Genomic DNA, 22640 nt, shown 5'->3' with positions numbered 1-22640 from the left:
ATAGTTATTGTCTGTGTCATGTCTGTCAGGAGGAACAATATTTCAAACCTCTGTATGACTAATATTTTGAGGAGGAGGAAGTTGTTTGGGAGTCAGTTACAGTTTTATTTCTGAATTTTTCACATTGCAAAACAATTCCCTGGTTGGTTTTTACCCACATTTAAAAATTTTCAAAGGTTTCAACATTTTAACATAGTTTTTTTTTCTTCTAAATTTGTGTTTCTAATAAATATTTTAGATTTCTGTTTTTTATCCATGTTTCAGTTTTTTTACTTGGATTTCAGTTTTTGGGGGGTGTTGAATCAGAAGAAAATCAAATCAATCAATTGCATGTGCTCTTTAACGCGTAACTTCCCGCATCATCACATGCAAGAACCACGACATGAATACAAGGGTGCACAATTTAGTAGTCAAGTCAAGTCGACTACTGAACTGTCCCTAGCAATAATTCCATCAGAATCTTTTCAATGTATTTGGTACACAAACGGTCGACAGCTCTAGTTCTAGGGTCCAACAGTGGAAATGAAAAATCAGCCCTTGCTTGAACAAAATGATAAACAGGAGGGAACTTGAGTTCTCGATGTTTAATACAATAATACAGAAAACAGTTTTACAGTATACATTGTACACACACACACATACACACACACACATACACACACACACACACTCATACACACTCACACAGCCAAAGAGCACATGATGATTATACCACACATTGCATGAACACAGTGTTCAGAGGAGCTTTTTACAGTCGGCCATGTTGGCTCCATCCCATCAGCTCATTGGCCACTGCTATAGAAACTGGTGTTTCTATTGCCCTTGTCACCGTGTTGATCTTACGGATGGCACTGTTTTTAATTCACTGTCAGAAGGAGTGATGTAACGTGGTTTTATAACCAGTAGTAATAAGTACAGAAAGCTCCTGTCCATTTAAAGGAAAATTCTCTGACAATCTCAACTCCATGTCCACACTTTCTACAATGATGTTGGAGAGTACAATGTTACGCGAACCTACGGGTATATTGGCCAAAAGTACAACAAGATGAGCCATGTTGCAAAAAAAGTTCCTTTACAAGTGGTCACAAATAAACTCTGGCGTGTCTTTGACTTCCCATTTAAAAGGTTAGAAATCCACACTGATTCACTGCTGCTGTTCTCTGTGGGTTCAAACTGTCAAACACGTTTAACCACTGGCCACGCCCTAACCAGTGATGTCACAGCAGGTACAGGCTGGGTCAATTTGACACAAGTGGGTCTTAAAAGTGAAGCAAATACTGAAGTGCCTTAAACCTGCATTCTCTCTAACGGCCAGCAGGGGGCGACTCCACTGGCTGCAGAAAGAAGTGTGATTGTATAGAAGTCTATGAGAAAATGAGGCTACTTCTCAGCTGACTTATTACTACCTCAGTAAACACTTTTCATTTAGTAAATTATAGTCCCATTTAGAGGAAAATAGACCAGAAAGCAGGGGATGCCAATCTAGCTAGTTCCACTTTTTTGTCTGAATGTGGTCACATCGGGTTCCAAAAAACTTCCTTCACCCATGTTGTTAGAGGAGAAAACGGGAATAATTAAGAAATTAAAACGTAAACAATGTTTTCGCCCATCGATATTCAAACACACACCTCTACTATAATGACTTCTTTGATTGCTAGCTGATTGGTAGGATTAGCTTGTTGCCCAAAACCATAATTGATTGGCTCCCAAGTTCAGGCCGAGTAATCAAAAACATGTTTTACAGGAAGAGAAAAGAGTAGTTTTCATGTAAAAATACTGAATTAAAACAAGGAGACATGAGGAGAACTTGGGAAATGTAGTTTTTATTTTACTGTCTTTAAAAAGCTATTGTTACTGACTGTTACTGGCTAGCTAGTTTATGTTAATGGGTTCACTCGCCAGCTGTAGTATTTCACCAACTAGCACTGCAAATCGTCACCACGTCATCAGGCTTCTAGCATCACCTTTTCTTTAAAAGGACGCACTGATGAACTTTGCTGAGTCACTCAACACATACACTTGGTACATATTGCTAGCTAGCTAACAAGCCACAGCTAGCACTGTACGTCGGCCATTTTCACTTGTGCAAATAAAACAAGACAAATTTTTTACAATCTGAACACACCTTTATGGGCGCCCCGTGCACCGCTTGGTTCTGAACCAGTCTCAAGTCACTTCTTCTTCTTTTTAATGGTGAATTGTAACCCGGCAGATCATTATCGCCATCATTTGTTTGGTCATTTGACTTAAATTCAATTCTATTTAAAAATAAACATACTTTTACTTCTACTTGGAACCGCTGCAGCTTCCCAAGCCGCCATTTTCACAAAGTTTGTGGTCCCTCCCCTGCCGCAATGTGGCCAAGATGGTGACTGTTGAGTTGGGTGACCCAGCATTCCAAACTCAACCTTTTGACCATTATGAACGTACCATGCGCGTACTCATAGTGCACTGTATTTTGCCATAATTATCAGTGTGAACCTACTTATACATTCAAAACAGCAAGTGTGAGTTTAGAAGGGTGCAAATTGAGCCAATTATACTCAGGGTTTCTTTTTCTAGTGTAACTTAACGGTCATGAAGCTGCGTCATGCACACCTCGGGGTGACAGCATAGCGTTGTCGCTGAAACCTTTTCAACTTGCACATGAGTTTGCATCACCTTGAGTGAGTGAGTTGCTGGCCCTCTCATCTTCTGATTGACTTTCTTGCACAGATTCCGAAAGTTGCTTTGCATTCAGTCTGAACACACATTTAGGATTGTACAGCAAAAAAGTGCCAGTTTTACTCTACCATCTTAGAAAACAAAATATAAATAAGCAACCAATCAAGTAACAACAACACTATGAGTCTACAGCCATGCTAGCTGCTCTGTCTCAAATAAAGGTTTTTCTTATCTTCTTAAGCAACCAATCAAGTAACAACACTATGAGTCAACAGCCATGCTAGCAGCTATGTGAGCCTGTACTGTACAGCAGTGCTTTGAGCTAGATGCTAAAATCAACATGCTAACATGTTCACAATAGTCAAGCTAACATGCTGATGTTTAGCAGGTATATAATTTTTACCATCTTAGTTAAGCATTTTTAGCACTAAGCACACAGTACAGCTGAGCCTGATGGGAATGTCATTAGTTTTGTAGGTATTTAGTCATGAACAAAGGTATTTGGACACAATTTTGCCCTGATGATGGTGCTAGACGAAAAGCTAAAGGATCACCAAAGTTATCAAATTCATCCTTAAGGGGGACATGAATTCTTGAAACAAATGTCAGGTTTTGCTCAAGGTTTCTGCCTGTTTAAAAGGGAGGTTTTCTTGCCACTGTGGCCAAGTGCTTGCTCACGGTGGAAACTGTTGGGTCTCTATAAAGAATATTACAGCCTAGATGTGCTCTATATGAAAAGTGCAATGAGATAACCTTTATTGAGATTTGGCGCTATATACTGTAAAACTTCAATTAAAAGCCTAGTTAAAGCTAATTAGATGCCTGGTCTGGTTTTTATATTAATTCTATGGGAGTATAAAGCCTCTAAAAGTCCAATTGGTCGCGCTCTTGAGCTAGTTCTAAGCTGGTAGATCTCTCATACAACTATAAATGTTTAAACGTTTGTCAGTATGGACATGCTACACATTGTTAGATTGAATAGATTCTCCACAGTTCAATCGTTGACTTTATTTTAAAAAAAACAATGAGCTCCAAAGTATAATTCATTCAGATTTACTGGCATGATATGGGAAACAAGATGAAAAAGAAGTGGTGATTCCCAACCTTTAAAAGGGTCAAAAAGTCAGAATATATGTCCATTCCTTAATTATTTATATTCCTTTGTCTGTAAGGGTTCACTGATCAAAAGCAGTTTTTCAAGTTAAAATAACTATAGTTACCTTCGGCTTTCATCCTTTCTAGTAGTCTCTCTCTCTCTCCCTGTGAATGAGATCGATCTCTTAAAGCTAAATCAAATGAATTAAATTATCCTATACTGTAATTTTTTTACAAGGAAATTGATGGCAGCCTATTATAATAAAAGGCCTGTCTCAAATATAGGCAGGCTGAGTTCAGGGATTGAAGAAAAAAAAATCCCGGGATGTTTTATGGTAAATGAAACTGAATTGAATGGCATCCATCCAAAAGTAGTTGAGACATTTTTTGAATCTGATGAAAACACGGTCTGTTTGCACAATTAAAGGCTGCAAATCAATCATCGTGGCTTTGAGCGTTATGTCTCAGCAACTTCCAGAGGAAAAACAACATCTTGGTGGTCGTAGAGGAAAACACAGGCCAACGCCATGCTAGCGTGGCTAACAACAGCTCAGCTATTGGCTACTCTTTGACAGCAAATCACATATTGAGGCAAGGACAGAAGCACAACATGCTTGATCATCTGAACCCAGAACAGAGCAGAAATCTCTCTTCACACTCCCAACATATAAAAACTGGTCTTCATTCACAAAAACCTCCACATCCGCTTCTTAACAGCTCCATGTCTCGTTCTTCCAGATAACTGACATTAATCCAGCCTTAGCCACAAATGGTTCAGCCACTGTAAACGCTCTTTGGTTTCACTGGTTCACTTGTCTTTATTCTTATTTGACTTTTGATATTTCCACTTATTTCACAGACATTATTCCTCTGAGTCGCTAATAAAATCACAAAACACTGTCACCACTGTGAATGGACCATGAAGCTGCTAAGAGGCTGATTTCTGATAAATGTTGTCACTTTTTCATGGTCGGTTGTAAACATAAGGTGTGGTGGCCCTTTGAGGGCCACTGAGGGGCCATTGAGTCAGCTGCTGTGTTTAAACAGAAGAGTCTGAACTCTTGTCACCGCACCGCGCCGCCTGTTGCCATGGTGATATGCCACAGTCGGATGCCGTGGAGCATCATCAGACGTTTTCAGGCACTTCATCATCATCCTTCTCTTCCCCTGGCCCCGCCCCTGCAATGGTTACCACAGCAACAGGTCATCTCGCTGAGAGTTAAAAGTTTAGCAAACATTGCCGTATGATGTCGTGTTCCTACCGTTCCAGGTCAGGTGATCTGCAGGCAGATGGTCGGGTGACTTGTCGTCATGTGTGTCATCAGGAGGGAAGGCGCCTGAGTTCTGTGATTGGTCAGACGTGTGTCCCTCAGGGACGCTGTGATTGGGTGACGAATGTGATTGGATGTCTGAGCTGAGATTAGATTCTGCTTCGTCTTGTTCCTCTTGCACCTTATTGGCCAGCTCTGTGCACAATAGACAAACAAGAACAGTTAAGTTACAGAAAACATGATAAAGAACATATTTTAAAAATGTTTTAGCATGGCACCAAAACATGCATAACTAACATACCTGTACCTTTAACTAATAATAATAATAATGCATTACATTTATATAGCGCTTTATCATTGAAACTCATAGCGCTTCACAGTGAAGTGGGGGGGGCCTCACCTCAACCACCCACCTGGGTGATGCACGGCAGCCATTTAACACCAGAACGCTCACCCCACATCAGCTGGATCTATGGTCTATGTGTGTGTGTGTGTGTGTGTGTGTGTGTACCGTGCACAGACAGCTCTTTCCATCTGTCCTTGTTGCTGGCGATGACGCCGGATAGGTGGAGCCTCAGAGCCGGCAGGTCAATGGCCGTCAGGGAAAAGTCCATCTGTCCATCATCACTGTTCCCGTAGCGGCCATTGCTGTGTCTCTGCACCGACTCCACGGTAACTGAACCACTTCCTGTTAGACTGTAACAGAGTTATGGACAAGTTCAGAACCAACGGAGTCCCACAGTACTGTAAGAGTCACATGTTCCAAATTCTGTCCAATCATATAAGATGATCTCGAACAACTAGGAAAATCATATAAATTGATTTGGTTGTCATATTACGACGGTTGCAGTGAAGCAGTCAGGCACACACACATACTGTACATTATATATAAATACAGTATATACACAGAAATGCGAACAGGTTTACATTAGTAATATATAGGGCTGAAACGGTTCATTGATTAAATCGATAAAATCGATTCATAAAATGCTTCAACACAAATTCTTTGCACTGAGGCTTTGTTTAATCCATATAACTATATAGCACACTGTTTCGCACGGACATTTATTACAGCTTACGCTGTGAACACAACGTGATTATGATGGAGCTGTTTGCAAAGTGGAGGAAGAGAGAGAAAACAGCGAGGGACGAAGAAGAAAGTGTCGAGTATGGGATTATTTCAAGCTAAAGAAAACAACAACTCTGTAATGTTACCGTCCGTCCACCGTAAAATGAAACTTTTGTTGCCTCTGCAACAGCACAACGGCACCTGATCAGAAAGCAGCCAGTGTTCTGCCAGCGGACCACAGACAACAGTAACAGCAACTTTAGCATTTAACTGAAATCCTGATTGCCAAAGTAAGCCACAGTCCTCAGCTGAAAATTGTTTGTTCTCCTTTTTGGGCCGTGAGCTGTAACCTCACAGTCATTCGTTAACTGGGTGTCGGGGAGCTGCACCTTTTATCTCCCCTGCAGCTCTCTCTGTAGCTCAGACAATCCCTGCTACCTGCGTCTGCTAATCCATCCTTCACCCAGATTCTGTCTTTATAATTGCCGTCTTTATAATAACAAACAGCTGCTTTGTGTGCAGGATCGCTCATTTCCCGTTTCACATTTCACGTGTGTTTTCTTGACAAAAGTGGTTTGGAGACCAGCGTCGGGTGCCATAGGTTTTGTCAGCTCCTGTACTGTGTGTGTCTCTGTCACCGATCAGTCACGTAGTGTGAACGCCACAACGACTTCAAGACTGCCGTCATATTATGGCAAGTTGTGTGAACTGCACGGCCATCGGCCTACGTCGTGTAGTCTGCATGAGCCTTTACTATAACTTGTAGCACTCGGGTGATGTTTGTGTTTGTAAAGCAGCTGTCTGGTTGTTGGTCTGATATTTGCTGTATGACACACTATAAATTTCCGAAAGGACTAATAAATATCTATCACCTATTAACGTGCACAGCTGATCCCGTTACCGGGGAAGCCCCCGCCAAGCAAAAGTACTTCTTAAACGATGCATCGATGAATCGTTGAAATAATCTATAGAAGCTTTGAATACTAAAATCATCGTTAGTTGCAGCCCTAGTAATATACAGGTAAGTTGCAGTGCAAGTAAAGTGTCACAGTGATGAGCTTAAGAGATATAAAGACTGTGAGATGAAGCTCTTTCTGATCCTGGGTCTGCAGCACCAACTGCTAGACAGCAGCAGACAGACAGTTTGTGGCTGGGGTGTCCCAGTGGAGGATCTTGTTCCTCCAAAGGGAGTTGTAGTTGCCTTATGTCCTCCAGTTTTCCAAAGAAGGTTAAAATCAAGGGCAACCGGACTTGGTTGAAGATACTAGAAGACGTTCGTCCCTCATCCAAGGGACTTCTTCAGTTCTGACTGACTGGTAGGGAAAACTCAGCTATTTATTTATATATATAACATTTTTACAAGCCTTTTAAAAAGCATGTTGGTGCATGAATACCTCTACTTATAGGTGATCAGCAGCTACAGCATCATATTTGCTCACATCTATCTTAATCAGTTTGCAGGAAAAACAAAAGAGTACTGGAGTGTCGAATCAGTATCTGGGAGAAAACATGAGGAGAGTTTCATATCCATCCAACTCTTTACAGTGGAACCAGATCCAGTTCAGAACCGATTTTCAACACTTTACTATTACACTTGTGGAGAAAGTATTTCTCAGGCCATACCAGAACTGTGATTACTTATATGTTGCAATCACTTCCCCCTAAATCCGTTGTAGTAGTAGTACCTGGACCTTCTGTTTCCGGTCTCTCTGGCCTTCCTGTCCTCTTCTATCAGAGGACCAATCACCTTCTCTGTTGTGTCAATCAGGCCGCTGAAAGTCGGCTCCACGATGAAGTCGATGAAACCTGCAACCAGACAGAGAGACGGGCAGACGGGATGGACAGAGGGCAGAAGGGAAGGTGGGAGGATGAAAGAATATAAAGAGAGTATAAGTGATCAACACCAGTTCCTTCTTTTTATATAATTTAATAATCAGACTCTCAGAGTTCAGCTCTTCAAACCACCAGCAGGTGTCACTGTTGAACCAAAGTTAATGTCCACTGTCAGCCTCCACTCAGCAGTTCATGGTAAAGTCCTGGTATCTGTGCCTATTTATTGGTACTCCTCACCTGCCTGTTGTCCTTAGGTATTACTGGTTGATGGTAGTTCTTACCTATCTGTGATTGGGCAATCATGGTGGCTTTCCGGTCACAGAGAGGAGAAAAGGGAAGGCCAAGTTCCACCTCTTTATCTCCCTGCAAAAGACACAACATGAACAAGGTGTGTGTGTGTGTGTGTGTGTGTGTGTGTGTTTTGTAAGTACTCAAATCAACTCTGTGTGGTATTTACATCCATTTAGTGCAATTTGAGCAAACTAAACTCAGCACAGTGTGAATTCAAACAGAAAGAGGGGTTTGGGCGTTCTGACACTTTTGCTGTTTTTTTGGTTTCGGAAAGACAAAACTCCATTATCTCTCCTACTACAGCATTTTAAAATACATGGAGGAATCCAAAGCCTGACAGACATGTGACTTACTGTTGCTGAGCTATAATTGGAAGTAATTGGAATTTGTAATTATAAACAATTACAAAATACACATAACTGTAATCCGTTACAGTTACTAATGAAAATGTTCATGATTACATTGGAGGTTACATCTGAATATATTTTCTGTAAAAAGCTCAGCAAAATGTTGAATAATACTTTTTTTGTTGCTTTGCAAGTTTTACATGTGCACAATGTCTTCCGGCCATTTGTTACAGCTGCGCTGCAGTTTTGTCCTCTGCCTGTTGTCAACTCACACTGGAAGAGTTTGAGCAGCGGTTCAGCTGTGAAGCGTTTAGCCTGCCCCACAGTGTTGACTTGATGTTTATTTGGCCTTTATTGTGCTTTATACTACAGATCACAGCTCACTGTGAACCAGTTTTGTTCAGTTCTCTGCAGGGCTTTGTGTCCCACATGGAGCCCTTCAGAATAAGAGCATTTTGCAGTTGTCATTGATTTTGGTTAAGTTGAGTCTGTTTTAAGTGTGTTTATTGTTGATATATGATCTGGAGTCAGCACAAGGTGTTTTATTTTGAAAATCGACCAGATTCTCTATGCCGTTGCCGGGTCATCTGCTCTGCGCTGCTTGGCGCGGCTTCCGTCAAAAATAGACTCGCTGCGTATTCTCTGTGGAGCAGAGAGTCGCGTCTGGGACGCACTGCAGCTCTTCAGGTGAGCACAAGCACTGACTAGCATGGCCGCAATTAGCTCTGGCAACTGCGGCACAGCCGTAAAGGATGAGTCCAGGGTTACATTTCCTCTCAAGCTGTATAGTTGTCACTATGTCTACAGATAAAAACGCATTCCAGAGCTGGAAATGTAAAACACATTTCAGAGACAGAAATCAGAAAAGACATTTGAACATAACAGTGCAATGCAAAATATCTTTGCCAGCTGTCAACGTCAAAAATGTCCTTGTCCAACCTGGACACGTCCAACCTGGAAACATCTGCAGGCATGTAGCCTACAGTAACTGCAAGCAGTTATATTAAATGAAGTAGGGAAGACTTGCCACACCATGCTTCTAATGTGTAGTGAAGACGTATTTTAGCTCCATAAATTGGCTTGGTGCATAGCCAGTAGTTTGTAGACTGACTTTGTGGTGGCTGTTCTTCAAAATTAAATCATTCTAATCTTAATTCATGTGATGAAGGCGTTTGACAGTAGTCAGTGTTGAGTACTGCTTTAAGGTTAACCAGGTTTAAACATTTGAAAATGGTTAACAGTTGAAAAGATAATTGAAATAATTAATATAGTTCTTGAGGACCAAAATGCTGGACCACACAAGTTTAAAGAGCTGTTTGAGGGTGAAAACGGGGATTGGGTTAAGGTTATGCATGTAGTTGTGCTGGTTAAGGTTAGGGTAAGGGGCCAGGGAATGCATTCAATGAGAGATGTCCCCACGAGGATAGAGGAACAAAGATGTGTTTACCTGTCTGAAGAACTCTTCCATCAGACTGTGAGTCCAGCGGTAATGCAGCGGCCAGGCTTTGGCTGGATGACTGATGTCTGCAGCGTGAAGCATCAGAGACAAGACCTTCACTTTGTCTATACTGGAGAGGAAGAAAGCAGCAATAATTTAATTTAAAAGTCATTTAAAAGCCAATAAATAGTAACTAACTGAGTAAAGAAAGAAAAACAACATGTCTGATGAGTTTTACAGGGGAAAAAGTCTTTGTATTAGCATAAAGTGGTTTTGTGAATTCTGCACTGCTCTGCTGCAGTCTCCTGGACGTTAGGTGAGCATCATTCTGTCTTTTATTTTGTATTTTGATCATAGCGTGCAGACAGCTGCTGCTGCCGAAGTAACACAAGCAGAACCAGCATGTCGACAGGCTGATGACAGCATCTTTCCCTGGGAACCTCAACCGAGCGTGAGCTGAGAGGCGTGACAGCTGCCCCCCCACACACCTCCACTCCAGCAGGACAGACAAACAGAGAAGGGAAGCTGGACTCTGGTCAGACTCTGTGCTATTCCTGTGAGAGCCCCTACAGGTTCAGCAGCCTGCAGGACCTTATGTTGGACATTTCACCAAACTCCCACTGATGATCTGGTCGTCTTCAGCCACACACAGTCTCACAGAACTGTTCGACTGTTCAGGTCTTTATGAAGCGGCTAATGCAACCCGATCGCACTCATTCTTTTTAACTTACTCTGCATTCAGACCAAAAATTTAATTTTCTTTTCTCGCACAAGTTATATCATTGGACTACTCGCCAAGTGTTCACACACAATGCGATGATTACTGCAGCGGTATGAAACCAAAGTAAACATTTTGCTGTGATTTAGTTGCAATAAACGAATCAAAAGAATGCCGAAATAACTACAACATGATGCCGATTTGTTAAACGTAAGAATTCATGCTTTGTCAGGTCTGTCAGCAACACAGCAGGACAAACAACTTACACTGTGTGTTTTCTGAATGGAGTTTGGATCAAGCGGGCCTGTGCTATGTTGATTTGTTTACAGTAAAGTACAAGATAGCTGGAATCAAGTAAAAGATACATCTTTTCTGAACTTAGTTCTACTTCCTCGCTTACTTTTCTATCTCTGGGTGCCCACTGACGCTAACAACAACAGTAACTTCAGTGAGTAATGTAACTTAACTGTACATAACTAAAGTACTTATTTTAACCAAGCCATTATCTTTTCCTAAACCCAGCTAACCAAACTGTGACCAGTCAACAAGGTTACCCACATCCTTTATTTTAAAGTTCTAAATGGATGTTGCATATTTATTATTGCTAACTTGACCGCGGCGCACAACATGTGCAAAAGTTTTTCAATTTTGTCTTTTTCTTTAGTGTCATGGTTTGGAAACAAATCCTTAGAGAACAGAAACACTCTGAATCAAATTGTGATATGGTCCTGTAGGCTGATTGGTGAGTCACGGCTTAACCGAGCGTCCCCGTGCCCCAGACAGCTACAGTGGATAACAGGTTCAATTTTAAATGACTCCCACCATCTGCACAGTGAATTTCAGCTTCTTCCTTCCAGACGAAGGTTTATAGTCCCAAAGTGCAGAACAAAGCTGTATAAAAATAACTTTGTTCCATCAGCTATCACTCAGAAGAACAAGTTGCACAGATAGAAGCGTTTCTGTGTGTTTCTACAATGTGAGGATGACTCATCTACTGCAAAACAAATCTTGCTACAGGTACAAATAAAGTAACCTGAATTAGAACCTGAACCTGAAAGGGGGGCCCAGTGCTTAAAGAGCAAAGCTTGAGGGGTCTTGACCAAACGTCCATATGTGACGAGATGGGAGTGAGAACGTGTCGGCTCATAAATCTAATGTTGCTTTTTTAAACAAAATGTAATTATGTAAAGGTATTTATGTGTGTTGAAAGCGCCTAAAACATCGCAACTTTCATTGCAATCTTTTAGAAAATCTGCTGCAAAATCAGGCATTTTAGGCCGCAACAATCACAGCAAAGCCCTGAGAAATCCTGCAGGGACTGGATTGTGCGAGATGGGAGATGTAGTTCACTGAGCAGTTTCACACAAAACCAAATGTTACTTTGCTGTGTTACGACAAAACTGCGACTTTCTTGACGGACAAAATTATCTTTTAAACGTACAAACGTCTGTAATTCAGGGCACAATTCAAACAGGATCCTATTAAATTGTTGCCTCTCGCCATTGACATATTTATATTTATTTCGAATTAAGGTCCCATGCGGCAGAAGGGACCTTAAAAACATGAAAGAGATACTTTTTAAAAAAATGCACATTATAACAAGAAACTGAGAAAATATTTGGACACGCTAAGAAATAATACTTTTCTACTGTACTATACTATACTTTTCTTTAAATTCAAAAACACTTCATTCATGGATCAATTGGTTACCACCACTATAATGTTCTGCAAGTAGCTAAAACAAGACCCAGAGGTCAGAGGTCACGGAGGCAGCACTGACCTGAGTGTCTGTGTCAGGGCATTCCTCATGGTCTTGATCTGCTGGAAGTGACAGGACATGTCTGTGGACATCACCATTTCTATCACCAGAGCCCTCAGCTCCCTGCCAATAATCAATTCACACAATCAAGATAATTTGTGATCAGTCACCATGACGGAGCCCTCAGCTCTTTAAGTGTTGATTATCAGCTATGTGTGATCTGTGTCTGTGCACCTCCAGTCGTCCTTGTTCAGGTTGATCAGGATATTCATGTCCTCCTCTGCCATCAGCCTGTAGGCGGCGCTGACGTGATGGTTCTCTAGCACCGACCTGTCGTTGTACAGGATGGCCACCTCCGACCTGACAGGCACAACATCCAATTAGAAGCTGACGTCTACCGTATATAGAAGTCCAAACAGCGTCATGTTTATGTTCTTGTTGTTCTGCAGAGATTCATTTAAAGTCAGTCAAATCAATATTTTAGCAGCGCGACTGAAAATACCGATGACGGCGTTGCCCCGTCCACCACTGTGGTTCACACTGAAATATTTCAACAACTGTTTGACAGATTTCCATAAAAGTTAGTACAGATGTCCCTGTGCCCTGAGGACAAGCCTGCTGACTTTAGTGACCCCTTGACGTTTGCTCTAAAACAATAGAATTTTTAGAGTTAGAGTTCCTAGAATGAATGTAAACTCCTGTTTTTCTGGTATTAAACTGTCATATCAAGAGGCCGTGGCAGAGACAAGATGAAGTGAAGTCGCTAATCCAAGCAAACATATTCCATTTACCCGGCAGAGGTTAGGCGGGGAGTTGTCGGCATGCACAGAGATTTAGGATGAAACATTTATTAAGCTATAAACAAATAGTCAAAACCAAACACAGGATTCAAAATACTGTCATGACATTCATGTGGTTCTAAAACCGTTGCTGGCAAGTAACCAGTTTTATCACGCCTTCTTCATATGAATAAATAAATCTCTTACAGGTTTCCTTATTTAAATTCAAAAACCATCAACACTGATTCTTATAAAAACCTTTCCTATCAGGCCCAATCTGTGAGAAACAAAAACTCACACTGTCCAATCAGATTCCACAGATGCTCAGAGAAGAGAATATGGAATAATGTATTGCTGCCTACGTTACCTGGTGTGGATGTGGAAGTTATTGGTGGTTCCTGTGTGTTCGAAGTCGTGAATTGCTGCAGCGAAAACCATCGCAAGGATCTCCAGCTCGCTGAGCCAGTGCTGCACACACACACACACACACACACACACACACACAGTGGGTTAATTCCCTAATTTGACTGTCCATAGAGACAGTGTACAGACAGTGAGACAGACTGTGGGTGCATGCAGACTGCAGTCCAAAATTGGTTTGTTTATCACAGCATGAACAGCCCAAGTCACACAGAATCATTTCCAGTTTGGATTTGGGCCACTTTAATATGTGGTCCAAATCCGAGACAGGTCGGACTGTTTGGAAATGCGACCTCAGTCTGGACAGTTGGATTGTATTTATGCAACTCGGATGTCACTCTAGAGCGGCCATCGTCACAGTTCTGCATAATGTGAGTGCTACTTATCTGAGCGGTAACGGTATAGGGAGAGAGTTGAAGGGCTTATATGCGCTGTAATGTCAAACAGTAATGAATGTAAGGAAAATGACAGAAAGTTGTCAACATTAGTCAAAAGTCGGGAGAACTGTGAACCCGGGAAGGAAACCAGAAGAGAGCAATGAAAACCGAGATAAGACGAGTCTCTGTGTAAATGAGTTTGGGATACCAAGTGGCCTCCATGTTTACTTCCGTACGACGGCGTCACTAGCAGACTGACCACCAGAAGATTTGTAGTCTGATATGGGCTACATAAAATAAATTTGAGCAATAAATCTGAATCGTGCATTAAGGCCTGCTATATGAACGTAGCCTATCATGTATGGTCCAAATCAGATAGAGTTGGATTTTTTTAAAACGCTACCTCACTCTGGACAGTTGCAACTCTGATGTCACTCTATATCGGCCGTCATCACAATCTGTGCTAGTGCAAATAAAGCCGAAAATAAATCACTCCAGAAAAAGCCATAATTAAAAAATGTGTCTCTCTTTCTCTCTTTCTAGCCCTTCTCATCCTCTTTATCATTAACTCACGAATTCCATTTCTCCCACCTGAAAACCATGTAAAAATAAAACCATAAAAGCTAAACTCTGTGGCCTCCATGTTTACTTCCTTACAAGAACGTGCGATGTCATATTATTTCAGACCGTGGACAGTTCACACTATTGTGAAAAAATCAAACCAGGGCAATGAATGAGAATTAAGCAATAAGGCCTGCAGTGTAAACATAGTCAAGTGACATCAGTGTGTGTGTGTGTGTGTGTGTGTGTGTGTGTGTTACCATGAGTCCAGTGTGCAGCATCAGGAAGTGGGCGGTCTGGGTGACATCAGCGGCGTGGATCAGGTTGTGGTAGGGGTTCCTGTGTTTGCTGTAGCCGTTTTCCAGAGCTTCAACAAACTGCACCAGAGCCTGCACCGGGATCTGAACACAGTACTACAGGTAGTACGGGTTGTAGAGGTACTACAAAAACTACACTCATTTAAAAACACCTACTCACTAAAGGTTTTGCCTTTTTTTTTACTGTTGATTTGCACATACCCCAGGATCTTATTTCACATATCACTGCCAGAGTTTCTGTACCTGGCTTTTTGACTAACATTGAATCGCCTCCTCCTCCAGCTCTACATTTATCTTAAACTTAATATAGCTTAATATAGTGTGTTAATTAATGAGCTTTAGGGGTGCTTGTAGATGTATTTTGTTAGCTTTGCGTAAAGCTACTCTAGCTGTTTTTCTCTGTTTACAGTCTAAGCTAAGCTATGAAGCTGTAGCTTCATATGTTAGCAATTCATTGTTGGTTTTGGGGAATAAAAAAAGTTCCCACACACCCTGAAACTTTTCATAAAGAGACCTGCCCACCTGGACATTAGGCCCCACCCACCCAGAAAGTAGGCCCCACCCAACCCACAGGTGTTAACGATATGAAGCTGTGTGTACCCTGAACCTGTTGATGAGGTCATAGCGGGTCAGCAGGTCGTAGACCAGGAACTTGAGGGCGTGGTCTCCGGTGGCCTCGTGGAAGGAAAAAACATCAAACGACCAGTGATCCACTTTCTGGAAAACAACCAGTAAGACCCAGGTTTGGCATCATCATCATCATCATCATCATCATCATTTCAAACACTGAATAATGTCTAATGTGGGACATTACAGCACAGATTCAGCAGCAGGTTATTGTTTGATGTATTTATTGTTTAATTTGTGTTTTACATCCTGAGAGAAGCAGAAATGGCTGCAGATCAATAATTGCTTAATTGCATTTCCTTTTCTGAGTTTGTTCAGGAAGTCCTGCAGTCGAAACACCACGAGGCTACATTTTTCTTTCTCCGCCTCCTCCTTTCCTTCCCTACCATCTCACTTTATTTCCTCTTCGGCTTCATTCTTTCCTTCCAACATTTATCTATCTCCTCCTATCATTTCTATCTCCTTATTTCCTTCCCTTCCTCCACCTTATGTTCTCCAACCTTTACTTTTTTATTTTTCCCTCCCTACCTCCTCCATTCCTTTTCTGCTTCCTCTTTCCTTTCTTATCTCCTCTCCCCATAACTTTTAAAGTCTTCTATCATTTTTTATTTTATGTTGGTCGTTGACCTTGCCCAAGTCAAATTGACTGAAAAGGTTTGATTTTTGTAAAATAAATAAAAAATGTTTTAATATGTGTCACTTCATTCACATGGGACTGCAGTTTTTTACCTTCAGAGCTGTCAAAGCCGTGGGAGGGTAGTTCAGACCAGCCATGTTGGATGTCCGTCTGTACATCCTGATGTCACACACAGATAAAAATATCATGCACAAATCTCACACACAGAGATACAGACAGTTGCATGCATACAAACACTCCAGCCGCCCTCCTCCACAATTTGTGACCGGGTTGGATTATTTGTCGCCATGGTAACCGGGCTCTAAACACACACACACACACACACAGCAAGTGCCGCCGCGGTGCAGAAGATACTTTTTATTTTTATTTCATGCGTCATTAAGCTGAAGCAGATGAACTGATACCGTTCTATCACTGCGAGTCATTGACACACTCTAATGATGTTGGACTTCATGGTTTCCCTTCTATATGATCTCCATCTCCAGCCATCGCACGCTAACATCATTACACTTCGTGTTCCACCTTGTAATCACATCTGCGGCGAAGTCCAGGCCGGATGTTTTCTGATGTTATGTTGATGATTGTTTTTCTGTTCTGTCTTCAGGTGCTCCAGATTCGTGCTGGATACAAAAATAACTCTAACTATCTGAAAGTGTTGCTATTTAGTTTGAGACATTCATCTGACTGGACTTTAAAGGTGGCAGTTTTTTTCTTTATTATTACTTTAATAATGCAATACATGGCCTAAAGTATGTGGACATTACTGCCAGACACCGATCACCCATAACATTATGACCATCTGCTGGTCATGGACTCCACTGTGTGTTCTGACACCTTTCTATCAGAACCAATAACTTTTTAAGCAATTTGACCTACAGTAGCTCGTTTGTTGGATCAGACCACATGGGCCAGCCTTCACTCCCCACATGCATCAGTGAGCATTGGCAGCCTATGACCCTGTCGCCAGTTAACAGCTTTTTCTTCCTTGTACCACTTCTGGTTCTGACCCATGCAAACCGTTTTGGAGATGCTCTGACCCAGTCGTCCAGCCATCACAGTTTGGTCCTTTGGTCAAAGATGCTCAAATCCTCACACTGCCCATTTTTTCTGCCTCTAACACATGTGCAAACAAGTTAATTAAAGTTATATAACTAGTGAATGGCACCATTATCTATCTGACACGGTTGCTGCGCTCTCAGGGGACGGGTCTTCTGAGTGTGCCTAAGGTCAGGAAGAAAGTGGTAGGTGAGCGAGCCTTTTCGTTTCACGCTCCAACACTAGGGAAGAGTCTTCCACCAGATATTAGACCGGCATGTTCGACTGAGGTTTTAAATCAAAGCTTAAGACCTACTTATTCACTGCTGCATTTGTGTCCTAAATTCTTTGCTTATCTCTGATGTCCTTGTGTGTTATGTTTTATCACTGTTTCATTTTTATTTATGTTTGTCCTGTTACATTTTTCTTTGATTGAAAGCGCTCTATAAATAAATGTATTATTATTATTATTATTATTATCATTAATAAGTTGGTGGATAGATGGGTGGATGGGAAAACTTCTGCTTTGTGCACAGGGGCACTGTCATGTTGAACAGGAAAACAATGAAGAACACAAGCACCTAAAACTTTCTGTGTTGAGCTGAAAGTATTTTTCAAGAATAAATGCCAAATATTTCCTAGTTTTAGCTTCTCAAATGTGAAGATTCAATGCTTTACTTTGTCATATATGATAGTAAACTGAATATCATTTGAGTTTTGTGTTGAAAAGTGATGGGGACATTTAAGGGCTCAGATTAGAGTTGTGACAAAACAGAGACATGACAATACAGAATACTGGGGTCCCAAGAACAAGACATATAGACAGATATTTTAATGCTGTAAAATGATTATTCATTGATGCCCTGCGATGGACTGGCGACCTGTCCAGGGTGTACCCCGCCTTTCGCCCAATGTCAGCTGGGATTGGCTCCAGCCCCCCACGACCCTGTAAGGATAAGCGGTTGACGATGGATGGATGGATTTTTCCATGATTCAAATCCCCCTCAAGATTTTGAGCATTAGACACTTAATTTCCTGCATTCTGGAGACATTTTGTGCACCAATTTATGGTGGAAATGTCTTTATTTATATGAAGGGGAGCACAAATTCCCAGTGGCCGGTGACAATTAAGAATATAAAAATATAATGGAATATAGTGCAGTAATCTGTCTTTTTTTTCTTAGCTTAAGTAATTTTTTTGGACAATTTTTTTCTATATCTACATTGTGTTGCATGTTTTCTTATTGTGCCAAAAAACCTTTCTCATAGCACTTGCATTTGTTATTTAACATTTCTTGTTGCAAGCTATTTTTCAGAACATTTTTAACAAATACTTTCAAAAAAGTGGTGCAGACAACATCAGCTATCTAGCTAGCAAGCTAGCTATGTAAAAAAAAGTGATGGGACATTCCCCCAGCGTCCCTAGTGTAAATGACACCTATGGTTGTAGCTCTATTTGTATGTTGCAACATTAATTGATGATTTGGAAGAAAGGAACCCTAAGCAGGAAAAAGTAGGGCTGGGCAATATGGCCAAAAATGTTATCATGATAATGATAACAGGGAACAGAGGAAACCCGCTTGACACTGTTCTTGATCATAAAAGTTTATTACATCAAGGAGTTCAGCATCAATTACAAGCTCTGCAGCAGCTTAGAGAGTGACCCAGCTTATATAGGATATGTTTAGGTATCTGTTAGGTACCATAGAGGGGTTTGAGTCTGCAAAATAAAAGGTCAGACCCATAGAAGGGTACATTACTATTCTGAGGTAACAAAACAAGGGGTTAGAGGTCAAATTCTATAGAAGGGTTCAGTCCCTACATAACCACCAATCACTGCTCTCCCCGTAGAAGGTCACTGACCCTCTGTCCTGCTGCTACAGTGCTATTTGAATGCAAATAAAGCCTAACTGTTATGAGTCAAATGCACAAATATTGGATACCACAATAAAAAAATGTCATATCATTCAATATCGATAGTTTTCACCATAAATGTCAAATCTTTATTTCTTTCAAGTTTAAAGGCTAATTTGAATAACTATTCTTTATGATCAGGACAAACACTTAATGCCAAACAGTGGATCGCTTTACAAATCTGAGATAGAACATTCAAAACTATCATCATAAAATCTTTTCTGCAACAAATATGCACAAGTAAAAGTAAGTTTTTTCAGTCCCTTTTCCTCAACAACAAGAAGAGAATTAAGTGCTAATTCATCCGTGATTCAAATTAGTTAAATCAAACATTTATTGAGCATGTATGTGGTTAAACCTTTAGACCTATGTTTGAGTTTGTGTAATAGATTTCACACACAGACACCACTGGCAAATCAGACACCACTTGTTTTATTTTTGTTACAGTGTGAGCATTTGTTAAAGATGTGATTTATTTTCATTCGACAAAAAGTTGTAGAAATATAATTTGAATATAAATGTTGATGTTGTAGCTTGTTTGTAAATCTACTTTCAAATACTTTATATTTAATTAACAGGTGCCAGAACTGTTCTTACCTCTCTACAAATATCCCAGCTTGCACTGCATGGACAATGGTCCTGAATCTCGGCTTCTCCTCAGGACGACGCTTGGCCACGCCCATCTTTCTGCTGAAGGTACATGCCAGCCAATCACGTACTTCGCTGGGCACTGACTCCGCCTGCAAGTCGCTGAGCTCGTCCTCAGTGTCCAACAGACGCCTACAGAACAGAGAGAACAGTCAGTCACAGGTTGGATCTATTCATCCATCAGTCATCCACCCACCCATCCAATCATCCATCCATTACCCATATATCCATTATTGATCCATCCACCCACCCATCAATCTATTCATCATCCAATCATCCATCCATCCATTTATCTTTTCATTATCGATTCATCCACCCACCCATCAATCTATCCATCATCCATACATTATCCACTCATCCATCATCCATCCATCCACCCATCTATCCATCCGTCCATCCAATCATTCATCCACCCATCCATTCATCCAATCATTGCTACAAACATCCACCCATCTATCCACCAATCTACCCACCCATCCATCCATCCATCCATCAACCCACCCACCCACCATCCATCCATCAACCCACCCACCCACCATCCATCCATCTATTCATCTATTCATCTATACATTATACATCTATCCACCCACCCATCACCATCCATCATCCACCCATCTATCCATCCAACCAATCATCCATCCACCAATCTATCCATCCATCCATCCATCCATCCACCCACCTATCCATTATCCATCCATCCATCCATCCATCCACCCATCAATCTATCCATCATCCATCCACCCACCTATCCATTATCCATCCATCCATCCACCCTGCCATCAATCTATCCATCATCCATCCACCATCAATACACCCACCTATACATTATCCATCCATCCATCCACCCTGCCATCAATCTATCCATCATCCATCCACCCACCTATCCATCTATTGATCCACCCACCCATCAGTCTCTTCAATCTTACTTGGTCTCATCAGTGTAAACAGCGTCCAACATCGCAGCAGCGAGCTCCAGGTTCCTGCGGAGTTCCTGCAGGTCCACGACACCTCGGTCCATCTGCTCCAGGACCCCCTTCAGCCTGACAACACACACACACATACAAACACACAGTACACTCGAGTGCTCAGTTATTGGAATATACGCACATAAGAGGACTAACACAGTAAACATAAACATGACATTAACTTTTTCTTAAAGTGTCATTTAAACTTGTCATATATGTGCCAGGCATAAAATCCCAGTGGCATTTGTAACTACGCTAAAAACAAAAAATCCAGCCAACAGAGCCTTTGTCAACAGTATGTCATGTGGCTTGTTTACATTTACATTTACGTATTTGCCTGACGCTTTTATCCAAAGTGACTTACATCTGAGAAACAACTTACAAGCATCAATACAGTAAGAGATATACAAATGACAATAGATAGCAAGACCAGCAATAAATACAAGTAAGAGCTAATAGCACCAGTGGCATCAATGGGGTAAATCCCCAGGGAAGAAGTAAGAGTTAACAAATAGTGCAATCAATACAAGACAACTGTAAAGAGATAATAATAATAATAATAATAATCCTTATTTGTAGAGCACTTTTCAAAAACAAGTTACAAAGTGCTTTAACAAGTGTAAAGAATAATACAAAAAAAAATAAGAGCATGAAAAATTAATATAAAATTAGTAAAATAGAATAAAATAAAAGGGATAACATAAAGTCAAATAAGATCGGGACAAGCTCTCCTATAAAAGTATGTTTTAAGAAGGGACTTAAAAGAGTTCACTGACTCAGCCGACCTGATTTCCTCGGGCAGGCTGTTCCAGAGCCTCGGGGCCCTGACAGCAAACGCTCTGTCCCCTTTAGTTTTCAGTCGAGACTCTGGAACAGACAACAGACCTCTGCCCGAGGATCTCAAGGTACGTGCTGGTGTGTATGGGACTAAAAGTTCAGAAATATAACAAGGCGAGAGGCATGAAGAGCTTTAAAAGTAATCAATAGAATTTTAAATTCAATTCTAAAACACACTGGGAGCCAGTGTAATGAAGCTAAAATAGGAGTAATGTGGTCATATTTCTTTGTTCTGGTTAAAAGCCTGGCAGCTGAGTTCTGGACAGTCTGGAGTCGATCAATAGATTTTTGGGTTAAACAGGTGAAAAGGCTGTTGCAATAATCCAGGCGTGATGAGATGAAGGCGTTAAAATGGTCTCGGTGTCCTTAAAAGTTAACATAGATCGAATTTTTGCTCTATTTCTAAGTTGATAAAAACATGATTGAACAAGCTTTGTGGTGTGCTGCTCGAAATTTAAATTACTATCAAACCAAACACCAAGGTTCTTTGCCACAGGCTTAATGTGATTTACTAGGGAACCAGCTGATGGCAGTATTTGATTTGCCATCTGCTGGGACCCGATGACCAGGATTTCTGTTTTGTCTGAGTTCAGCTGGAGGAAATTATTTGACATCCATTTTTTAAATTCACAAAGGCAGTTGATGAGAGGTGTTATAAGAAGTAGTGTTCTCTGAGGAGTTTTCAGGAGCTTCTTGAAGTTAGAGAGGGACGCTACTGCTCTGATGGTATGTGGTAGCTCGTTCCACCATCGTGGTGTCACAGATGAGGACAGGGACTGAGATTGCTTTGTGTGAAGGGATGGCAGAGCCAGGCGGTGTTCGGAGGAGCGCAGTGGCTGAGAAGGAACGTAAGCTTGTATTATGAAGTCTATAACGGATCTGATATCGTTGGTGGATTAAATATAAGTTTTTGTCTGACTTTGTTGAAGACCATTTCCCATGTTCATTGGCTAAATGGCAAGGCTTGGAAGAAGATGCGAGTCCATGACAAGTCGTGGTTAGTTCAGGTTCAAGTTTTTAGACAGCAGAGATTAAAAA

At 41.2% G+C, this 22640-nt stretch overlaps 1 protein-coding gene across 1 annotated transcript in view; it reads right to left on the bottom strand.

Moving 5' to 3' along the window:
• Positions 1-569: 569 nt before the first annotated feature.
• pde1a (phosphodiesterase 1A, calmodulin-dependent) overlaps positions 570-22640 on the bottom strand; it is a 40515-nt gene continuing 18444 nt past the window's right edge. The window contains exons 3-16 of the mRNA XM_038721426.1: positions 20727-20840; positions 19750-19932; positions 16296-16362; positions 15540-15656; positions 14883-15023; positions 13632-13732; positions 12720-12845; positions 12507-12608; positions 10018-10138; positions 8214-8295; positions 7785-7905; positions 5542-5726; positions 5022-5225; positions 570-4938 (exon numbers count right to left, since the gene is read on the bottom strand). Coding sequence (XP_038577354.1) covers positions 4886-4938; positions 5022-5225; positions 5542-5726; positions 7785-7905; positions 8214-8295; positions 10018-10138; positions 12507-12608; positions 12720-12845; positions 13632-13732; positions 14883-15023; positions 15540-15656; positions 16296-16362; positions 19750-19932; positions 20727-20840 — 1717 coding nt within the window. The 3' untranslated portion in view covers positions 570-4885. The remainder of the gene's footprint in view (positions 4939-5021; positions 5226-5541; positions 5727-7784; positions 7906-8213; positions 8296-10017; positions 10139-12506; positions 12609-12719; positions 12846-13631; positions 13733-14882; positions 15024-15539; positions 15657-16295; positions 16363-19749; positions 19933-20726; positions 20841-22640) is intronic.

Source organism: Micropterus salmoides, unplaced genomic scaffold (assembly GCF_014851395.1).
Source record: "Micropterus salmoides isolate LMB-PRFRI ecotype aquatic unplaced genomic scaffold, ASM1485139v1 Ms_hic_scaffold_15, whole genome shotgun sequence".
Classification (NCBI taxonomy): Eukaryota; Metazoa; Chordata; class Actinopteri; order Centrarchiformes; family Centrarchidae; genus Micropterus; species Micropterus salmoides.
Note: the sequence above shows the minus strand (reverse complement) of the source record. Positions and strands in the feature narration are given on the sequence as shown.